Source organism: Solea solea, chromosome 21 (genome assembly GCF_958295425.1).
Source record: "Solea solea chromosome 21, fSolSol10.1, whole genome shotgun sequence".
NCBI lineage: Eukaryota > Metazoa > Chordata > Actinopteri > Pleuronectiformes > Soleidae > Solea > Solea solea.
In genome coordinates, this window is record NC_081154.1 from 15,971,583 (window position 1) to 15,994,123 (window position 22,541).

Consider the following 22,541-nt stretch of genomic DNA (forward strand, 5'->3'; position numbering starts at 1 on the left):
CGTAATTGGATGTCGACCACAGATTAAAACAGTAATAGCAAAAGAGACTTTTGAGAATTTAACTGGAAAAGAAGCTATTTGAATGTGATTATGAAGTTATTCTATCAGAATTAAATGGTCAGTTTATGGCAGTGGTCACCCTAGGTCAAATTTACTTGTTGACCCCTGGTTTGTGGTATTGTGACGTGCTATCCATTATATCTTTACATTTGCTTCCTTATTTTACCATTAGACAAAAATCACACACAGGGGAAGTTGATCCACATTATTTTGTGCCTTTGTGTCCTTGCAGTTGATAGCTTTGTGTCACATTATGTAAATCTAGATGAAATATTTATGAAGAAACACAAAAGAAATGACACATTTGATCTTAGTGATGGAGGCAGCAGTGGATCATGAACCCTCTGATGTAAAATTGCTGATTTTCTCTACTAGCAATTTATTCCAAGTTCAAAAAAAGGCTTGTATGGCCCTTGGTTGTGATTTTGCAGATCACAGATTGTGCAGTGAATATTTGAAGTGACACTGAAACAACTTCCAGCTAATATTTAACCAGCGTTACAACTGTGAGATAGTTTCAGGGTGGATACGTGAGCCAGCTTTTATTAGACCCGGTGTCTAATCCCGGAGAGGCCTCCTGCCCTCTCTTTTATCAGTGAGCTGGGGATTCCCAAAGGTTTGCTTGCTCCTGGGTGGAGGAGAGGTGGAGAAACTGGAAGAGTTGCACATTCCTGTCGGATGGCATAAGACTTCCCATCAGCGGGAGTGAGAGTGAATGGGAAAATAATCCCTCACTTTCCGAGTTGAAATGAATGCGGCCGTGAGCTGTGAGGTGGAAAAAGAAAAAAGACAGAGGGGCCGTATCTCTCACGCGTGCACGTGTTTGACCTCCCCCCCCCGGGGGGTGGGGGTGGTGGTGGTGGTGGTGCATTCAAAGACCAAACAAACTGCACAATTGCAACCCACTCTCTATTGTCCTTAAAAAAAACTTTAATTGCCATTTATTTACAGTCTATTAGGACTGAACTCGGACTAAATAAATCCAGCTAATTGGGCGGAGGTGAGGCACATCTGGCAGATTACGACTTCATGGCATGTAACCATTAGTCCAAATGACTTGGGCCCCCGAAGTCAAACCCAATACGCAGACATATTAAGTCTGTAAAACATTGCACACATTAATAATGAGGTCTGTTACATGGCTCCAAAAAATAAATCAATATAGTTTGGAGGAGGGTAATGTATAGAGACGGTTGACGGCTCACTATAGTGAGGAATGGCTGCCAGACATTCCATTGTAGTGACACACACACACACACACACACACACACACAGCCCAGAGCCACAGTTATTGTCCTCCTGTCCACAGTTTAGTGTGAGCTACTGGTGCTGCGTTTGAGTGCAGTAGGACATATTGCCATTTCATTCCAGAACAACACTGTTCCACTCCTGCCAAAGTGCCAAAGTGTCAAACGTGTCCTCTCCAGTATCTACCAGTATTGATTTATACAACTCTTGTATAAATCGAAAACAAATAATCTGTCTTACTGTTTACATATAAATACAATCGATTTGTTTTGACTTGCAACACAGACACGCTTCAAGGGGCTAACATTTTCGCTTTTCTGTTTCTGACCTTTGCTTTCTTTTTTGAATGGTCTAGAAAATGTTTTTTTTTAAAAATAAAATAAAAATAATGATATAACAGTATATACAAATATTGGACACTGATTATCTTTAAAGGTCCAGTTTATAACATTTAGGAGGGTTTATTCAGGTATTTTATACAAGTGGACCCTTTATAAGAATAAGCTAATCAAGTGATTAGATTAAAAAAAATGGGGTGGGCCATAATAAATAAAAAATAAACAAAATAATATCAACAGGGGTAACAAAAAAAAAACCTGCTTGAAGACAATTGAACAAAGCAACAGAAGATATTTTGTGACCCAGTAAACGTAATATACTTTAGTATTCATTTATTTATCCCATGTCAAGTAGTATATCTCAATATTTAATTACATTATACTGTATACAGCATGTTTTCCTGATATTGTGCAGCCTTACTCTGCAGTCACTAATTCTTACACACCGGGACTATAGCCATTTTTAATCATTTAGTAGTATTGATGTAGTATACACACGATTCTCTGTTGTAGAACAGTGTTGCGTAGTTTAATATGCAGCAGGAATTAACAAAAAAGAATAACCTGTTTTAATAAACACTTTTTTTACAATGTACCTATATCATAACTAAGATTACACAAATTGGTTATACTAATATATCTAGATTAGATTAGATAGACACATTTAGGGTTCAAGTCTATCCATCCATCAGCAATAAAATAAAAATAAACAAACAATCGTGCAAATCTGTTAAAAACAAATCAAAACAAAAAAAGGGTCATCTTTGAGCTGACACGCTGAGTCAGTATTTTCCGAGCAGCACCTGAAGGCATCACCGCAGAAAGAGCGTTTTCCCACCACAACACGAGAGCTGCATCAACTCAACGTTACTGAGTGAGTGAGTGAGTGTGGAAGTGGAAGAGTGTGTATGAGAGTCGCGCAGAGAGTCAGCGCAGTGGAGGAAAAGTTCGCTGGACGAGTGTCAAACTCGACTCCGTGTCTGTCGGATGATAACCGGCCTGGAGCCCTCGTGTGTGGGGTGAGTTTGTGAGACACTAACCGCCACTTCTTCAAAGCTGTCACCTCAGTGTTGAGTTCAGGGACCTGCCTCTTCTCTGCGGTGACCTCGCTGCTGCTGCAGCTGCATGAGTTTCAGTGACTCAAACATCGCAAGAAAAGAGCGCGTCTTACTTTATTCTGTCTTTACTTAACTGCTGCTGTATAAGATAATGATGGGGATGAAGCCGTTGACTTGGTTGTTTCTGCATGTGTGTGTTTTTTGTTGCTTTCCTCTGTCAGCACCACAAAAAACACAAACACAGTGGCTGTGTTTACATGCACAGCAGCAATATTCCGAATTAAGACGGAAGTCTAAATATGACACTGTCAAGCTGAACAATATTTGATTCGTGCTGCAACAGTTACTGAATCAATTAATCAATTAGCGATGTATTTCTCATTTAATCGCCAAGTAATATGATAATTAATTGGAAAAAGTTACACTTTTAGTGATTGGGATGAGATTCAGCATCAAGTCAACTTTTGTTCCATGTTTTCTACTTAAATATTTTTGTATTTGCAATAAAAGCAACAGCAACAATAATAATAGTCCTAAATTATTTACATGTGTACACAATTACTCCTGGATTCTTATATATCATATGAAAAAAAAAAACAAAAAAAACAGAACAATGATCTAATGTTTAAGTCGATTTTTGATGATAAAAATGATGTACAGTATATTAGGGTTGAGCTGATATGACGCTCCAGTTTAAATATATTATTTTAAACATTTAAAGTACATAAATGATACCCAGATATTGGACAGATCAAATGCGATACAATCCAAAAATCCTATATATATGTATCGCATGTTTCACGATTCACAGACTGTAAAAATGTAAAATAAAAATCAGCAGCTATATGGGAGAAGAATATTTGTTGCACATTTGGAGAATTATGTACGGTGGCCGACAGGGGCAAAGGCACTGCAACGACCCAAAACACATGCAGGAGGAGAAACCAGCTGCATATTCGACTGCATATTCCTTAATTAAGTTGTCCCCGAGCATCGTAGCGGCTGGTCGTATAGCTGCACGAAAACGAGCGCTCCCACAGACCCGAGCACTTCCGTTTTTGAGTATGCCTCCATTGTCATTTCTGTCGGCCGAGAGGGGCAAACACAAATGTTGTGAGACTTGCTGGCGTTTTGGTACCTCCTGGCGTTTTGGGACTTGCTGGTGTTTTGGGACTTGCTGGCGTTTTGGTACTTGCTGGTGTTTTGGGACATGCTGGTGTTTTGGGGCTTTGCTGGCGTTTGGGACTTGCCGGAGTTTTGGGACTTGCTGGCGTTTTGGGACTTGCAGGTGTTTTGGGAATCTGCAGCATTTGTGAATATGCAGCTAGTTTCTCCTCCTGCATGTGATTTGGTGTTTTGTCTGTCGGTCGAGAGGGGCAAACGCAAATGTTGTGAGACTTGCTGGCGTTTTGGGACTTGCAGGTGTTTTGGGAATCTGCAGCATTTGTGAATATGCAGCTAGTTTCTCCTCCTGCATGTGATTTGGTGTTTTGTCTGTCGGTCGAGAGGGGCAAACGCAAATGTTGTGAGACTTGCTGGCGTTTTGGGACTTGCTGGCGTTTTAAGACTTGCTGGTGTTTTGGGACTTGCTGGTGTTTTGGGGCTTTGCTGGCGTTTGGGACTTGCGGGTGTTTTGGGACTTGCAGGTGTTTTGGGAATCTGCAGCGTTTGTGAATATGCAGCTCGTTTCTCCTCCTGCATGTGTTTTGTTGTTTTGTCGTTGCAGTGTGTTTGCCCCTGGCGGCCACCGTAATTATGTCTTTGAAATAGCTTGAAATGGCACAAATATGTCAAACCTATATATATTTATATATAAATTACATATATATATATATATATATGACATCATTTAGTAGATAACACAGTCTGCCTTTGCTGTTGCTTGCTGTCATACTGACCTTTGAGATTTTTCTATGTAAATATGTATCAATAGTGTATTCACCTGCGGCGCCTGCTTATCACGCTACCGCTGCTGCACTTGCTCAATATCACCTGTGAAATTAAAAGCTCCCCGTGCGGTGTTTTCCTAAACAAACAGAAGTCATGTTTACATGCTTAAACAGAGTCCTGATGCTTCAGCACGATACCAAAACAAATGGAGCTCAAGAGCATAAGCACAGGAGGAGGAGGAGGATGCAGTGTCCTTGTAGAGAGTGAGGGTGAGAGAGTGGTGTCAGATCTTGTACACTGTCCAGTCAGGTGCATATACAGGCAGAACATGATAAGATATTGCTGCTTTTAAGGCAATATTCAGATTACCAGTCACATTCAATGTCACTTTTCATACATATAAGAGGAACTTTGCAAGTCTGGTTGCTTTTTGCCTTTTCCTTTACAGAGCTCTCCCTACGGGTTTGGAGTAAATTTTTTAAGTCACCACCGTAAACATCCATCCATTTATTGTCTATTGTTTTCTCCCCCCCCCTTCCCGTCTCCTGGCCATGTGCATTTGTTTTCAATGCAGCCAGCGAACAGAAGCCGTGGTGGTAGTTTTCTCTGCTTCTTTATCGCCAGCTCTGCCATGATGAACGTCTAAAATAACACTATCGCTGCCTTGATTTCATAGCCAGTACTTGGCTGCCAGTCTGTGCGTGTGTGTGTGTGTGTGTGTGTGTGTAATGCCGTGCACTCCTTGCTGCTAACCGTGCACACTGCCTCACTGTATTTCAGTTGTAAGTCTTAATTTTCAATTAAACGCAAAAGTTTAAAGAAAACAAGAATTGTTTTCATGAAACATTGTGTCCATTGATATAATCTGTTAGAAACAATCAATGAGTTGTAACGCAGACAATTAAAACCACATTTTTAAAGGATAAAGCCTAATTATCATTATCGTATACAGCCCACTCCTACTTCAGATTACCAGCCACATTGTTCAAATCCAGTTCAGTACATCAGAGTCTGCACCAATACCATTTTTTCATGCATCACCAACAACAGACATGTCATTTTTTTCGATAAGCTTAAATCCTTATTGATGCACACTCCATGTGAAATGTGTATTGTAGTGGACACAGGTTTTGGCACCACATGCAGAGTTTAATGTGGACATGGATCTACCTCGTTATACAGGCGTGAACCCCTTTATATCAAACTCTATTTCTTCTTCTGCTCTCGTGTCGTCGCACGGTGATTCATTTCACTCAATACCCGATATTCAACAGTGTCCTCCTTTTGAGTCATTGTCATTGTTAACACACACACACACGCACATACACATACACATGCATGGACTGTGAGAATACAGTCACCCCATCTTGAGTCAGCCGTCTCCCCCCTATGTTACACACTAACACATAGAGCCCCCTCCACACTCTCTCGTCTCTCTCTCTGTACAGTTTCCATTAGTGTTTCTCTCTCTCTGCCTTGCCCTCTAATCAAAGCCATATGTTCCCCAGGTCTTTCGCATGAAAGGTCTATTCTGTTTGCAGCAGTGCAACCAACGCCTCGCTTATTACTGACAGAAGGACTCAGTGTTCAGAATGAAACACAATCTGAAAACTCAGACTCCTTTAACATTTCCTATATTTCATTCTGCTTTCACACTCTGCTGCAGTCACCAGTATGTGTCCTTTTAAAGGTCCAGTGCGTAAGAGTTAGTGACATCTAATTGTGAGACTGCAGATAGCCTCCCTTTTCTAATTCTACCGTGCCCAGAAATGATGTTTCCTTCTTTATTTTTGTTTGGTTTATGTCCCTGGTTTGATTCTGATTTAAAAAAAATATGAAATGCGTGTCTGTTCAACATATAGAAACATTGTGATACGCAAGGTCCTTTAACAAATAAAAGGCTGATGCTAAGGCCAAAATGTGATTCACCGTTGAATTGAATTGTCGATAATTGTCACGTATTGTTACGTAATCACCTTTCTCTGCTCGGAGCCGCACATGCAGTGAACAGCAGGAGACGGCAGGTAAACATTGGTTATGGGAGCATTTCACTCTGGATTAACCAAAGCAAATAAAGTGTCTTAATTGTCTTTATTATTAGCTAGCACATGTCAAAAACAACTTCTAATTGTGTGATTTATTTTCCCATTAATCACTGATCGATGACGAGTTGACTATCAAAATAGTCGTTAGTGGCAGCCTTAATATTAACATGCTTTTTGTTAGCATAATAAAACTATAGTGTGTAACTTAATTACACAAAACACAATCCTGATTAATCCTCTCTGTGTGTTTCTTAGTAAAGCAGTTTTTAGTTCTGGTGTCACCCAGCGTCATTCCTGCACTGCACACAGGAAGTAATTCACTTTATGCCAAGACATTACGTAAGCGAAATGGCTGCAAACGGGTTGGATTATGACTGAAAATGCAGAGAAATGTGAATTCTACTGCTCAAAAAAACAAAGCTGGGGGAGAATAATAACATCAACAACAAGTTACACAGTGCAGCTTTAATGCTTCACAGTGTGCAAACCTAGTGCTGTACTGTAAAGCAGTGTCTGTCAAGGCTGGCTTTACTAAAATGAGGCTGAACACATGTATTAATCACGGAACTGTTGCCAATTTGGGCCCATTATGTGACCATGACTAATAAAACCATAACAAGGACTTCTTATATGGGGACCCACCAGAAATTGACATGTGATACATTTTGGTTCCAACTCAAAATAACAATCATAACATGCCCTAAATTCTCCTAATAGGAGCAAAGTTTCCTTCATTGACATAAACGGTCCTTAAAGGGATAGTTCAGTATTGTTGTCAGAGTTACTTGAACCTATTTAAGTGTGCTTCAGCTCACCGTTAGAGTCTCTCCGAGGTGGAAACAAAATGTTGTCTCCTGCACCAAAGACCATAAAGGAAATCTGTGTCTAAGGTCTATTGTTGCCCTCTTGGGTAGTTTTCTGCTGTGTTAGTGAATCTGATGGAAAGACAAAATAAGACATTTGAACTTACTGATGGAGGCAGCAGCGGATCAATCTGTCATGTGTGCCGTGATGTAAAACGGATGATTTTTCTCTATGCACTTTGGTGTGGGGGAGTTTGGACTTGTGTCTCCACTGGCAGCCATGTCTTCTGTCAGAGGGAGCATCTGGTTCTCGCTGGTGTAGCTGTACGAGGTTCTCACACAAAGTCAGTGCAGGCAGCACTATCACTCTAACAGTATAACTGTATTTGGTATAATATATATAAGTGTATTTTAAATAGATTTAATAATGTTTGAAGTTGGTTGTTAAGAAGGAATTATGTAGGAGATAATAGGAGATTGTTTATGTACCAGGGTTTGGTGTCATTATAGACAGATGAAGACTTTGCTGACATGACAATCATTTCATTTTTAATGCAAAAAAATATCTCTCTCAGTTTGTCTGTACATTTTAAAGCACTAAGTCTGTCAAAGCCTTCGTACTGCACAGAAACATTTGAGTTTCTTTTCATCTGCCACCACTTTGAGGAATGTGATTGTGTTGTAGTCATATGAAGCGTCTTTCCCTCGCTGACCCCCTGTGTGAAACAGAGAGGGCGGGTGTAGTTCTTTGTGAGAAAAGTGCAAAGTTGGAATTAAAGGGAATTTCACATGATTTTCTCTTACTGGATCTTGGAGATGGCTTTTTGATTTTCCTCAGTTATACGATCATATTCTCATTAAGGCTTAGTGTGAGGTACATACAAGTGACTGTTGTTCTTACATAACATAGCCAGTGAGAACAAATACAGGCTTGAACCACTTGACAAAAGGCTCACCTATTAAAACCGGGTTCCTTAAGTTTATAATATCTAAATAATATGGTCACCACTTTTCTGAATGGAAATTGAAGTTTGTAAATTGCTCACTCTCTCACATCAAAGTCCATGAAGAGAATCTAAGTTTTGTGGAGGATGCAGTGTTTGCAAAGTTTGTGTCACTTAGGTAAATCTGAAGGAAGAATTTCAAACGCATAATAAATGAAACATTTGACTTAGTAATGGAGGCAACTGAGGACGCTTGGGTTTCCTTTAAGGACAATTGCTGATTTTCTATATGGACATTGGTGCGGGGAGTGAGCAGATTACAAAGTGACACAAACTCTAACATGTTTATAGTTAGAAAAGACTCTTAGAAAAACCTGAAATATCCCTTAAAGGCTAATACAAAATACCCAGTGTGTTGATCATAGCATTCCTAATTTTCTTATGTGTTATTTCCTGTTTTAACCTTCAGGCGAGTTTGGTTTCTTGACTTTATTTTTATTTTTCTCCATGTCTTGTTAAGTTTTTGTGTCTTTGTTGACAATGCTAACCGTCACAGAAGCATTTGTGACGACAGCTGTACTCCTGCCTGCAGTCTGTGCATTACTGCATGTCTGTTTCTTTGCAGTTTGGTGGCGACACCATTCGGACCATCACTCTATTGTACTGGCACCGCATGCCTTTTGTCTCCGCGACCCTACACAACAGAGAAAGGGGATTCCTGCCCTCCCTGGTCTCTGGCTTATTGTGCTGGTGGAATGCTAACGCTCCAGTGCTGAATCTGAGCATGAAGTATTTAGTGGAGTGTTGCAGGGGCTTGGGAGGATAAGTAGTGTTTCAGTTCAGGAAAAGTCCAGCCCACATTTTACATTTACTAACATTTTTCCATCTTGTTTACGGCAGCATCAAAGGTGTGACTGTAGACAAGTTAGATGTAGTTGTTTCCTATCTCCCAGATGCACTGCATGTGAAGTCGGACCTAATGACATGCCAGGCGATGAGTCATCGCTTGGATGAGTTGTGTAATAATCTCCTATTAATGAAGATCTTTTATGTGAGAGTGAAAAGCCCCTGTTGATGGGATAAATACTGATTCAGGACAAAGGTTAGAAAAATGCTCGGTCCCTGAGATCCAGACTCATTAAATTAACTTGTAGCTCACTCACAGTTGTAAAGAAGCACCATTTGGAGCTTGTACCATGCAAACACATTTCAAAATGAACAATGCAGGATGTCCACGATATTTTCATTAAAGCATATGTTGAGGAGCTTACACAATGAAAGCAATTTACATTTGTCAAATCATTCATGTATCTGTGGTCTGTAGATAAACACAACTAGCCACGTTTACCCGGGGCTAATGCTATATTGAACTCACACTCATAATTCAGGTCTCTGCAGTTACCCGGCAACTTCACAACAAGATTGGAACTGATCTGTCTCTCTAACTGTTGATCCTTCTTGTAATCTATTTTTTATCTCTCTTTGGTCAGAAATAGGTTAGGTATATCCCTTTAATTCCAGTCTCAGTGCTAAAGCTAAGCTAACTGCTAGCTGCCTGTTTCTCTCACAATATGGGATTAAATGTGTCATCTCATGGCAAGAAAGTATTGAAAGATATTTAATGTAATGTTTATGAGGGCTGTGAATCACGGGTTACCTCACGATACAATATGCGATACATGGTCCAACGATACCAATAAAATCACGATACAATGATTAAGTGCAGGATTTCTCTATTGATTCCCAACGTAGAGAACAAAAAGCATGTATTGAACGTGGATGAAGCAACGCTGCAGTGAGGATGCCCCACGAGTGAAACTGGCAGGGACCGTTTACGCCTTCATTTATTAATTAAGATATCAACACTTGTCCTGCTGTATCGATTCTCGTATTGCGCGAGGAAGGGCGGCAATATATCACCCACCCCTAGGCTTTACTATTGAGAAATGATCAATTTATCTTTAAAAATCTTTTATCTTTTTGTGTAAAAATGTGTGGGAATTACAATGGAACAAATCTCTTGCTCCTTCCTTTCCCAACTGCCTCATGGAACTTCTTTGAATACCAGACAGGATATCACACCCCTTTGTGTTAAAAGCTTCCATTTCAAACTATGAAATGCATGTTTTGGTTTGTTTGTCCACATAGATAGACTCCTATAGAAACAAGGCAGCAAAAACCAAGTGATTTTAATCCTGAAGCAAATATAAATGTATACAAACATACTTTCGAGTCATTTATTCAATTTCTTAAAGTAAACCCTGCCTAATGTTACACACTGCACCTTTAAGGTTATGAGAATTATCTCATTTTGGACCAAATGAAGTCATGAATATTTCATGGAGTGATGTGGTATGTGTGCCACAGCAGTCTTTTGTTTTAACTGCCAGTGTGACGACTGTCTGATCGGTTGCTTAACTTTCAATTCCCATCCCTCATATCACTCAGAGAGGAAGAGAGAGAGAGAGGGAGAGCTGTGTCACTCACTCAGCTGACAACAAGCCACGGAGCGATGGAATATTAGTTTTCCATTACTTTCAAAAGGGACATACACCCACTATATTGTAAGTATATGTGTTATATCAGACTATTTTGCTGTATCACCTGAGGTATTTTGAAGGAGAGCAGTCTGGTGTCATGTAAAACATATTGTATTCAATACAACAAGTGAAGTAGAAGTGATTGAGTGAGCTCTTGGTCAATGCACTTGTCACTCTGTGTGACCTGGTTTCCTGAGTGTGTGTGTGTGTGTGTGTGTGTGTGTGTGTTTCGATGTCTGTCTGGATTTTTGGCCCACGGCTGAGATTTAGCCTGGAAGAGGTGCTTGTTTTCCCGGCCAGGGTCACAGGTCAGCTGATAACCGGGGCCACTTTGACCTGTTTTTAAGCATGGTTGTTTTTTAAAGACTACTGGGCCTTTATTTGCTATCCCTGCACATTGTAGCCATTAATTATAGTCACGATTAAAACCCCCCGAAATGAACAGCCGCCGCACAGCTCTATGGAATCTTCCCCTCAAGCCCACATGCTTCTATTTCAAGTCAGCATGGTGTGGAAAAGTTACCCCGTTGCTACATGCAGTGTTTTTAAATTAGACAGCGAGCACAGCTGTACATGGCGTCGGGTTTTCAAGTCGCACTTCTTGCCAGCTGGTTATGCTTGCCCCTGTGACAGGTTCATTAACCCGACGCACTCGTCGTGCGCTCAGATGACATCAGCGGGCCAACATCTGCAACCGCAGCATGCGTCGAGGCGAAGCGCAAACAGAGAAAACCGATGCATGCTCTGCACACTTACAATCTCATTAGTTCTGGTGCACATTTCGTTTTTACTGCTCTTTTGTGGCTCTACCTTTGTTGCTCTTCTGTGACTCACCAGTCAGTGCTGTTGGTTAATCTCACCGACCTAACTGCACCTTAGCTCAACGGCACATTGTACACACACAACACATTATACATACCAAACTTGATATCTGATTTCAGGGAGTTTAATAACATAGGCATGTACCTGCAGGTTCACAGACAAGTGAGTATGTAATTATGCCATAGATATTTGTGCGTATCCTTCCAGTGTCCATTTACAGCGTTGGGATCTGCTGCTATAAAAGTAAAGAGTTAATGCACTGGTGAGAGATACAGTCACATGAAGTGGCTAAAAATTCCTTGCCAACTTTTCATGTATCTGGTTCGACCTGTTAGTTGACTGTGACACATGCAGAGGAGATTCTTCCTGTTCTGGGTGGGCTCGCCGCCACAGTGATGATTTCACGTTTCATGTTTGTATGGCCCGTGTTGCAAACGTGCAACATGATCCCAATCGTGTTTGTTTTGGTCTGACATGCTGGTGCTCAGTTTTGCACCTCTAAAGAGATACTTTGGTTCTATGAGGTAATGACACATAATCAGCGCTGGCTGAGCAGGATCGCTCTAATAAAACACAGGCTGTCCTAATAAAATGTACTCCCTCTTAAGTCTATTACAGCTTAAGAATATGGTCTCCACTTCATCTCACTGTAAAACAGACTTTTCCTACTGGAAACTGAAGTTTCTGTCGCTTTGTAAAACACTCACTCTCCTTACACCAAAGCCCATAGAGAAAATCAGCGGTTTCACGTCACGGCACACAGGAGTTGTGGATCTACTGCTCCTTAGATAAACAAGTTTAAATGTGTTATTTTGTGACTTTGGTGTTCGAAATGCTCCATTCAGATTTACCTATGTGACACAGATGTACTGAAGGAGTCAGCAGTGGACCAGCAGCTCCTGTTTCCTAGTGAGTTAAAATCACTGAATTTTTGTATGGACTTTGGTTGACGACAGTCAGCAATTTACATTTGACCTCTGAAAACATGTGTTATGAATCTTATCTTCTCTCCCTCCCTCCATCTCATGTACTGTGCCACATTGCAACTGTTGCCCATTTATTTTGACAGAGCATTAATAGATGTGGCCACTCTCTAATGATGAGGTTTTGGACACTTGTTTTTTTCAGATTTATACATCACTGCCTCGCCAATATTAGAAAACCACAACCACACAATTAGCACGTCTGCATGTTGTGGGCAAGTGTCCGTGTTATGGGATGTTTTTAAGGCTTTAACAGGTTATATCACTCGTCTGGGCCCATTCAGCTTTGATTCCTTTGCCTGCGTGTTATAGTCTGGTTGGAAAAACGCACTTTTCATGATTACTTTTACTCTTTTTCATCAGATTCACTCACACACACTTGCAGAATGAATTATTGTATCCAAATTCTGTGAGAAAGTGAAGGAGTCAGACAGTGTTTACGCACTTTGCAGCACTGCAAAAATCAATGATGGTAAAAAGTCGAGTCATGACAGAAGAAGGAAATGATATCCAACTAATGTCTGCTGGTTTAATGTGAATCGATGATGTTTGTCATGTTTGAAGTGTGAGGTACTGACATAAAGTCAGTGCTGACTGCACTGTACTCGGCCCATATGCCAAGAATACATGGCTGCCAGTGGGAACACTAGGTTAAACTGATTTAACCTGACTCAACAAAAGCCACACCTAATAAAACCGATGCCTGTTTAAGTTTAATGATATCTTAGGAATGTCTTTGCTGACTTATTTCCACCACCGAACTCCATAGAGAAAATTAGCTTTTTTACCTCAGAGGACAAATGTGATAGTTCATGACGTCTGCATTTAAAACAATTAGTTTTGTTTTTAACTAAGTGACAAACATAAAAAGGCACCAGCAGATCAGCAGATCAGCAGCTCCTGTGTCCCCTGAATTGTTGATTCTCTGTATGGTGAGGCAGAGTGACCTAAATTGACACAGCTCACTCATACAACAGCAAATCGGTCCCTGCAACCTGTTTTACAACAAGCACAGTTTACGTGACCCAGTCGGCCCAGTTCAAACTGAGTAAACAAGTAATTGTTTTTTTCAAAATTATGCAAGTTGAAGTTTCGAAGAAGCCACTACATGCTTCAAATCACAGTATTGTGTGACTTGAACTATATGTGCAATAACCAACTTATGTATAATAACTAAAATTACAACCATCTCATACATTCAGCACTGTATAGAGTGTACATCTCTACTGTATTTATTGTATTATGTTGACATTTTATATTAAAGTACATATGTTTAAGTTGACTTAGCTCTATGTTTACTTGTTCATTCTTTCTTATACTTATATATTTATATCCTTGTTTCATGTTCTTTGAAAAGTAGCGCCTGTAACACAAGAATTTCCCCTCGGGGATCAATAAAGTATTCTGATTCTGATTCTAAAACCATTTCGGCCAATCAGCTGCTCGTCACAGAGGAAACACATGGCTACTTAATATGCTGCCGCTCCTCTCTGTTGCGCTGTGATTCGAGGAGTTTCGATGTGTTTGTTTACCGTTGAATTAACTTGTACAAGGAAAAAAAGCAGAAGAACTAAATCGTTGCTGTACTTCTTAACGAAGACGGAGGTTTCTGAGCACGCCGACGCCAGTCTCACTTCTGCTATGCGAGTGGACTTTATGCTAACGCGTTAGCATTTAAGCTAGCGGGCGTTATGCTAACGCGTTAGCATAAAAGTTAGGTGACTTCATCGTCGCAAACTTTCTCCAGAGTTTATGTACAAACGGATGGATTATTTAGCGGCAGAGAGAGCGCATGACATGAGAATAATTGGACACGTTGAGCAGCGTGAACAGACACCGTAGTTACTTCTGAGATAATGACATGGCCACCCCAAACCTTTTATCTTCTTATGGGGTGAGTTTTCATTAACGTTGTTAATCTATGTTACGTTACTGTTCATTCGACATACAGGGATTCAAAATCATGCCAGACACTTTCTTTTAACTGCCAGCCATTTTCAGAGCAATGGCCCGAATTTTAACTAGCTCCAGGGCCGGCCCAAGCATTTATGGGACCCTAAAATGAACTTAATTTGGAGGGGGCCCTCCCACCATCTGAAATGTACCTCAATAAATTGCATTAACTATATTATAGCTGTGTTATTTACTCCAACCAGTGTCCCTCTTGTTTTTTAGTTTTTTTGCATTTTTACTTCTACTTCTTACTTCTCTTGTTTATACCCAAAATGTTGAGATGCATTTATTATAAATCACTTTGGATAAAAGCGACTGCTAAATGACATGTAATGTAATGTCATGAGTAAAATCACATGGCCTACTTTTAATTTGCACTTTCATGTTCAAAGTGGAACACTGTGTGTGGTTTTACTGGACTTGAATTGAAAAAAAAAAAAAAAGATTAACACTATTTAGATATATAAATGTATCTAAAGATATCTCCATTTCTTTCAAATGATAAATTATTTGTCCTCCCACATCTGATTACCAGGGGGGCCCCAAGTAGCAGCTTAGTTTGCTGATGCCTCAGGCTAGCTCTGGCTAGCTCAGTGTTGTTGTATTTTATTCTGGGAACCGTCTGGGACCTCTTCATAGAACCCTTGGGGTCCCTAGACCTGTTATTGATAAATATTGTTCAAACTACTACAATAGTTTATTAGGGCTCTCAAGTTTTGAAGTGAGATTTTCATTTTCATTTCTCTTCCTTGAAGGGGGCAGCCCATGGTCAGACAGAAGGGAATTAGGCTTGTAGCTGGTTTGAATCCCCGGGTGTACCCGTGGGCAAGGAACCCATTCCCTGTTGTTAATTATAAGACACATCCAGTGTACTCCAGTGCCGCTCCCACGCCTGGTTAAATGGGAGGGTTGCGTCAGGAAGGGCATCTGGCATATGAATCTGCCAAATCAAATATATGGCAAAGCCAAAAGAAAACTAAAAGTTTTACTTGACCAGCAATATGTGATAAATGTAACTTTATGCAGATTTATTATTATTCACTGCAAAAGTTTGTGGGTTTAGTAGGCTTTGAAATTAATCTAGCTGCTCCACTCACTGCTTAAAATCCGAATTAGTGGTTTCAGTTGTTTCGGTCACAATGGCTCACACAGTGTGAGGTGATTTCGTGAAATGGCTATAGAAAAGAAGGCGGATGTGGTGAAAGGAGAGAGCTTATTTAAAAACGTATTTGCTCAATTTAGCCAAAAACTCAGTCTGTCCTCTTAAGATTCGCCAGGAAAGTCCAACATTTCTTTTATAATGAATGAAAATTGTAATTGAAAATGACTCATGAAAACAAGGAAAATTACTGAGTGGTGTTTCTGTGTTCTCTCTTTCTCTCTCTCTCTCTCTCTCTCTTTGTCTCCCAGGCCCTGCGAGTGGATTACACTGCTCTACTGCAGATGCATGTTGGGAGCGATCAAAACACTAGAACACACATCGGCACATCTGGCCATGTACTGTACGCCGCGACTGTGAACGCGCTATCAAGGAAATTCCTCGGCCCTCCACCGTCACCTCCGTGGGTTCTCTATCGGCAGGTTTGTACAGCTGCACAAGCTTCTGTTTCCACAACACGGACACACAAAGCACACAGTGTCTGGACGTACGGTCTTAGCAACTCACAAGGTCACTGAAAGAAACTGAGGTTTTTATTTGCCCCCAGTGCAGATGTCTAGAAACAGCTTTGGGCTGTATTTTTCACATCATTTAAGTTAGAAACGCAACACACAAGGAGGGTAAATGCAAAAGTACTGCCTTTGTGCAATAACTCTAAGCATGGACTCACTGGCATAAGTCATCCGGACACACTGAGTTGTGGTGCTGTTACCTTATACATTATGTATAGCTTTTGAAGACTGTAAATCTAATTTCCTTCACAAATTTAATTTCCTCTTTCCTCTGCTCTGAAGCCACTAATTGAGGCAGAAGAAATCACTTCTGGGGTAAAACCAACTAAGAGAGTCCAAGTACAATGTATATGACTTATGGATTTGAGACCTCGTTCAGACCTGGCAATAAAAGCCTGGGTCTTGTAATTGGTTCCTAAAACCCTTTATTTGTTGAAATATTCTTCACATCCTGATAGTATTAATAAATAAAGTTGGCTGGGAAAATAAATCCAGGATCTGTTTTCTTTTTCTTCCCAGATAACTTTATCTTTTTACTTATTTATCTGTGAACACATCTGTGACACAAATGTCTCATGTTCGATCCAGTTACTCAAACCAAATCTGGGGGTGGTCTCTCATCTCAAATGGCAACCCACCATGATGTCACTCATTATTCTGTGGATTGCTATTTTGAAGCCTCAAGTTTTGTGTTTTGGTCAGTGCTGTGTTTTTTTCTTTTAAACCAAAAGAAACCATATTTTGAAGAGTGGTGGTGAACCTGAGAGCTCCTTCACTGCACGTCCACCTACACCTGCAGCCATGTACTTAAGGGACATTGGTGCCAGTTGTCAATCACACAGTGTCCACACCCCAACCCTTGAATTGTTACATGTTGTATTTCAGGGTTTTTCACCTTAGCAAAGCTTAAAAAAAGGTGCCCCTCCAACACACCTTAGCTGATTTGCTCAGTCTGACTACATTTCTGGATGTTGATGCAAATGTGATTATGTTATTTGACACAATTAAACCACACAATTGAGCAAAGATAACATAATATTGCTGTCTGACATAACTAGCTGACTATAAAATAGGCATATACTAAGGTTTTAGCTAGTTTATATGACTTTGGGGTTGTGGAAATAATAATAATAGTGTAGTTCATCATATAATTCAACTTAAAAACAAAAGTACATAATTGAAAAATATTAATTTCAGTACTTCTACACCAAACGTGGAGTAGATGCATCATAAACGTGAGAAGACGTTGTGTCTGCAGTCATCGTATCTCTTTTTGATAACTACCATAAAACTCTTTTTTTCATTCTGATTCCCGCAGCTTTCTCTGAAAATATTTGGGTAGTTAAAGGTCAAAGTTTAACTTGCTTAATGATCCTAATCATTTTTTTGTTTTTTGTTTTTATCAAAGCTGCAGCAAAACAATGGATGCAACGGAACAAGGGGGATTCCTGGGAGACGCGATGACCACTGAGAAAAATCAGACACATTTGGGAAGTGTAGTGTTTCCTCAGAGATCTTCTCCATCCAATGGAAGCAGACCCTGCAAACATGCCAGACATGCAAATGGAAACCAGGAAGTACGACGGTACTCTGACCAGTCGTTGCGGTCAGGACAGAGGAGCAGCCCTTTCCCACTCTTACACAGGAAGCTGTCAAGTGACAGTGGGAGAGGGACAGTTTTGGACGAGGAACGCGTCTGTTTGGTTTGCAACTTAGAACTATTACGTACTGAGAGGAAACCTCATCCAGAGCTGTCTGCCGGCAAGAGGATTGAATCAATAACCAACACAGTTGCTGCAATACCTGGGAAAAGTTCAGGGGTGTCTCAATGCCAGCTGGACACAACTGGAGAAGGTGGGGATGCTGGCAGAAACAGAACTGGCGGCACTTGCTGCTCCTGCACAGTGTCAAGCCTTGACATGAGTCCAAACACGTCGCCCAGTCCAAGCTCCCACTCCAGCCCTGTTCAAAGTCCTCAGCTCAGCTCCAGGCCCTTAAGACCAGAGCAGCGACACATCCGCCGCAGAAGCCTCCCTGTGTCCATGCAGGCTTTCCAAAAGGTAATAAAGGAGAACTGTGCTACTTATTTATTTATGAAGCTGTTCTGTCAAGACCATGTTGGATTATTCAATTATTCAGTTACGGCCACATTCTCAATGTGAGAAATTTAGCTGGGCCAAACATTTTCGGCCAGTAAGAAGCAGGTGATGACAAATTGAAAACCAGTGCAAATGCATAGAAGTCACATCAACAACCTGAACAGAATCGGAGGAACTAGCAATAATGACCAAAGGTAGTTTGGTCATTCTGTCCTCCGCAAACCCTTCGCAAAGTGCATAAAATCAAAAAGGTGCACAATATTAGCAACAGCATTTGTTTCTCTTTAAAATAAGAATATAGAATACAAAAGAGCTATCAATGCTATCAAACCTATCTGGCTACGCTGCGTGCTGCATTCATGGTCTGTACTACTGTAGGAATGTATGTAGGAATCTTTGAGGGACAGTGAAAGGTCTATTTTTTTCTTTTTATTTATCTGTGTTTCTGGAGGGACCACTTGCTGGGCCACTAAAGGGATGCTTTTTAGCCGCATGTGGTCCACAGGCCGCCATTTGAATATGCTGGCTTCTTCATACTTTCCACGTCCTGTGTCCATAGAGAGTTGTTTGTGAATATCGTGGTTCCAAGTTACGCTAAAATGAGGGTGCCTGTTGATCTGGCCTTCCACACAAGTAAACTTGATCCATTCCTATATATTGTCTTACTAAGCGCATTCTCAATTGATACATATACACTCCACTTGGTCACATATTTTTGGGATAGCGGACCTCATAAATCAGACTTAACTGCTTGTTTTCTTCCCCCAAACTGACAAATCCATGGACCATAGCTGACCTCTGTGGCTCTGTGGATGCAGAAAAAATAAATCAGCCATGACCTGCATGTCTTCCTCCCCTTAAAAAAAAATGATTAAATCCCACAGGATTCCACCTACCATTCATTTGGTCACATTTCCCCAAAAGAAAAGCATTTATACAATAGCATGTATGTATGTACAATTGTTTTATTTTAGTTTAATGTGGGTGTCTGTACTGTTGTAGTCAATATACATTGACACTAATTTCTTATGCAAGAAATGCTTCCCAAAACATGAGTTGGACCATCCATATGCTTTTATTTTGAAATTCCACAAAATCGCATGAATGCCTCTCCCTAAGCACATTCTTCAGAGTTCCTATGGGTGCTTGAAATCCTTAAAAATGCTTGAATTTAAATGTTTTTTCAAGGCCTGAAAAGTGCTTGAAAATGCCTGAAACACTGACTGTACGTCTTTTACAAAAAGACAGATAGACAGACGACTCCCTTTGGGAGGTTCCCTTGGAAAAAATAAATAAAAATAATGTGCTAATTAAATGGAGGAGTGAATAAATTGCCTGGGCCTGGACCTCCCTTTTTCATTTTTTTGGAGTATTTATATATTCATATTAATTTACCACAGCTGGAAGGTGCAGGAAAGTATTAAAATAACCTTGAAAGTGCTTGAATTCGACCTTGGAAAAGGTGCATGAACATGATTCTTATTCCGCCCCCTTCATAGCAGTAGACCAAGAGTATAAACTGCCCCATTATACAGGTTGAGAAACTGCTAATTTGTCTGTAAAGAAAGATGTTTTCTGCTTCTAGATGTCACCATGCCTCTTGTCGCAGTGCAGTCCATCCAGTGAACCAAGCTCTTTGGTGTCCTCTCCCTGTTGTTCCCCCCAAACCAACCGCAAACACCAGAACGGACGCCTCAGCCGGCACCATCAAAAAGACGGTTACTCCAGTTTGGAGAGGCTCAACAGGAAGCCCAGGGTTAAAAAGGGTTCACTGGAGAAACTCTTCGTACGACGGGAATCCCTTGAAACCGTGGCGAGCACCTTGGGTCATGGTGGGAGGTCACACTCAGGAGGGACCAGGCTTAGCAGCGGGGACAGCAGCAGTGATGACTGCCCCTTGGACAACACAGATTTTGTTAGGAACCGCAAAGAGCGCTCCACTGTCCTGGTGAGGCGCTTCTTCAGGAACAATCAGAAGGTAATAGTTTGTCTTTTAAAAGATATTCTGTCTATGTTGCTTTTCATTGTTTATTGTCATGTCGAACAGACCTGTTGGAACACTGCCTTATTTCCATAAGGTGACCAAATCGGTGTGTACTGGAACCCGAGCGATTGTCAGGACGCTGCCTTCAGGATGCATTTCAGAACACGTGTGGGAGAAGGTCATTTACCGCAGGATATGGAAACCTACTAAGGAGGATATGTGGCCAATTTTAACGCGCGGTATGGGAGAAGACTTCAGAATCTGCAGGGGGATGCTGCGCTTTGTTCGGGTTAAGCCAGAACAGGTAAGAGAATAATTACACTCCGTAATTATTTTGTTTAGATTGAACACATTCGTTGGCGTATCTGTTACCTCTGGATGCATCAGTTGCCATGACACTTGCCATTTCAGCCTTTTGTAGACTTGTGACGCGAGTCACAAATACCATGAAAACCTATTTTAGAAAACCAGTTACGTACTATATCTTTAAAATACGTCCTGAGTTCAGGTGTAAAGACAAATGCAAATGCCTCCTGTTTGCATCCTCAGATTTGATTGATCAAAACACATCTGTGGGTGGTCTCTCATCTCAACCCACCATGACATCACACCTTACTGTGTGAACTACCATATTGAAGCCGCGAGGTTTGGATTTTAGTCACTGCCATGTTGTTTCTTTTAAATGAGAAGACATGGTGAATTTGAGAGCTCTTTCACTGCACGTCCACCTATTGGACATTGGGAGCAATTGTCAATCACACAGTGTCCACTCATATGTGCTTTATTGTTGGGATGAGCTGATATGATACCCGGTATCAGTATCGGTCCGATACTGGTCAAAATCACTTGATCAGATATCATCCAGAGAAAAATGTAAAATCCAATACAAAAAAAAATCCTATATATATATTTATTGCATGCTTCACGATGCACAAACTGTGGAAATGTAAATGAAAATCAGTAACAGCATTTTAGTGGAGTCATGTTGCTTATTATAGGAGAAGAGTATTTGCTACATAGTTATAGAGTAGTATATAGAGTATTATCTATTTGAATTAACTTGAAATGGTGAGCACAAATTTGCTTTTAACAGATTCCTGATTTAAACAGTCTAAAATGTCTGTATCGGACTGATATCATTATCAGTAAATACTTGAGTTTGCAATGTCTGACACAAAAAAGTGGTATTGTGCCATCCCTAAAAACCCAAATGGGCAAATGAGACCTTTAACTCCTCAGGAAAATGTGCAGTGGGAATGTTAATGGCCTTACATCAGTAACATTTAGCCTACTTTTTCTGAAATCACTTTGAAATGATGATGAATTCTTTCAAATCATGATAAGGCAGAGTGACTTTGATGTGGTTTTTGTTAACCGCACTGCTACGGGAAAAGATTATACTCTGCAATTTACTGTATGACTAGGTCTGTCTTAACACTGCTCGACAGATGAATCATTTTCTCGAAGAATATGTTAATATATGAAGGTGCGCACGCTTCACAAGGCTCACAAACACACATAGGCTCTTTTGTTCAGGTTCGGCCCCTCCTGTGGAAAAATGATTTATTCTCTGTTAATGCTGCTGCTGCTGCTGCTGTCGTCCTTTTTAATGACATACTGCATGACTGAGCCTCCTGTTTGTGTGTGTGTGTTTTTATGTGGACCAAAAAACTAAAACATAGGGAGTGAGGACATTTTGGCTGGTCCTCAAGTTCTGTCACCCCTTAAAAAAGGCTTTTCGATGGTTAAGACCTGGTTTTAGGGTTAGAATTGGGATTAGGTTTGGGTTAAGGTTAGGCATTTAGTTGTGATGGTCAAGGTTACGGTTAGGGGTTAGGGAATGTACTATGTGAGGTGAGGAGTGTCCTCACCATGATTGCTGTGCAAACGTGTGTGTCTCTGTGTGTGTGTGCGCGCGTTTAACATGCATGTGTGCTTTTGTAAATGGACCGAGCAGAGTTGGCTTTCGTGTTAATGTGACAGCCAATGGAAATTGGGGTGAGGGAGGGAGGGAGTGAGAGACGGTGAGAAAGAGAGAAGTTTTTTTTCTTTTTTTTTAAACTTTCATTCAAGCTCGATCCCTACCCCCTAAAATGTTCCACT

General features: G+C 40.6%; 1 protein-coding gene across 1 annotated transcript in view; it reads left to right on the plus strand.

The window, feature by feature from the left end:
* The first annotated feature begins 2,507 nt into the window (after positions 1-2,507).
* Positions 2,508-22,541, plus strand: part of plce1 (phospholipase C, epsilon 1) — a 106,459-nt gene continuing 86,425 nt past the window's right edge. Inside the window, exons 1-5 of the mRNA XM_058621642.1 lie at positions 2,508-2,665; positions 16,095-16,265; positions 17,764-18,415; positions 20,040-20,432; positions 20,533-20,742. Coding sequence (XP_058477625.1) covers positions 17,777-18,415; positions 20,040-20,432; positions 20,533-20,742 — 1,242 coding nt within the window. The 5' untranslated portion in view covers positions 2,508-2,665; positions 16,095-16,265; positions 17,764-17,776. The remainder of the gene's footprint in view (positions 2,666-16,094; positions 16,266-17,763; positions 18,416-20,039; positions 20,433-20,532; positions 20,743-22,541) is intronic.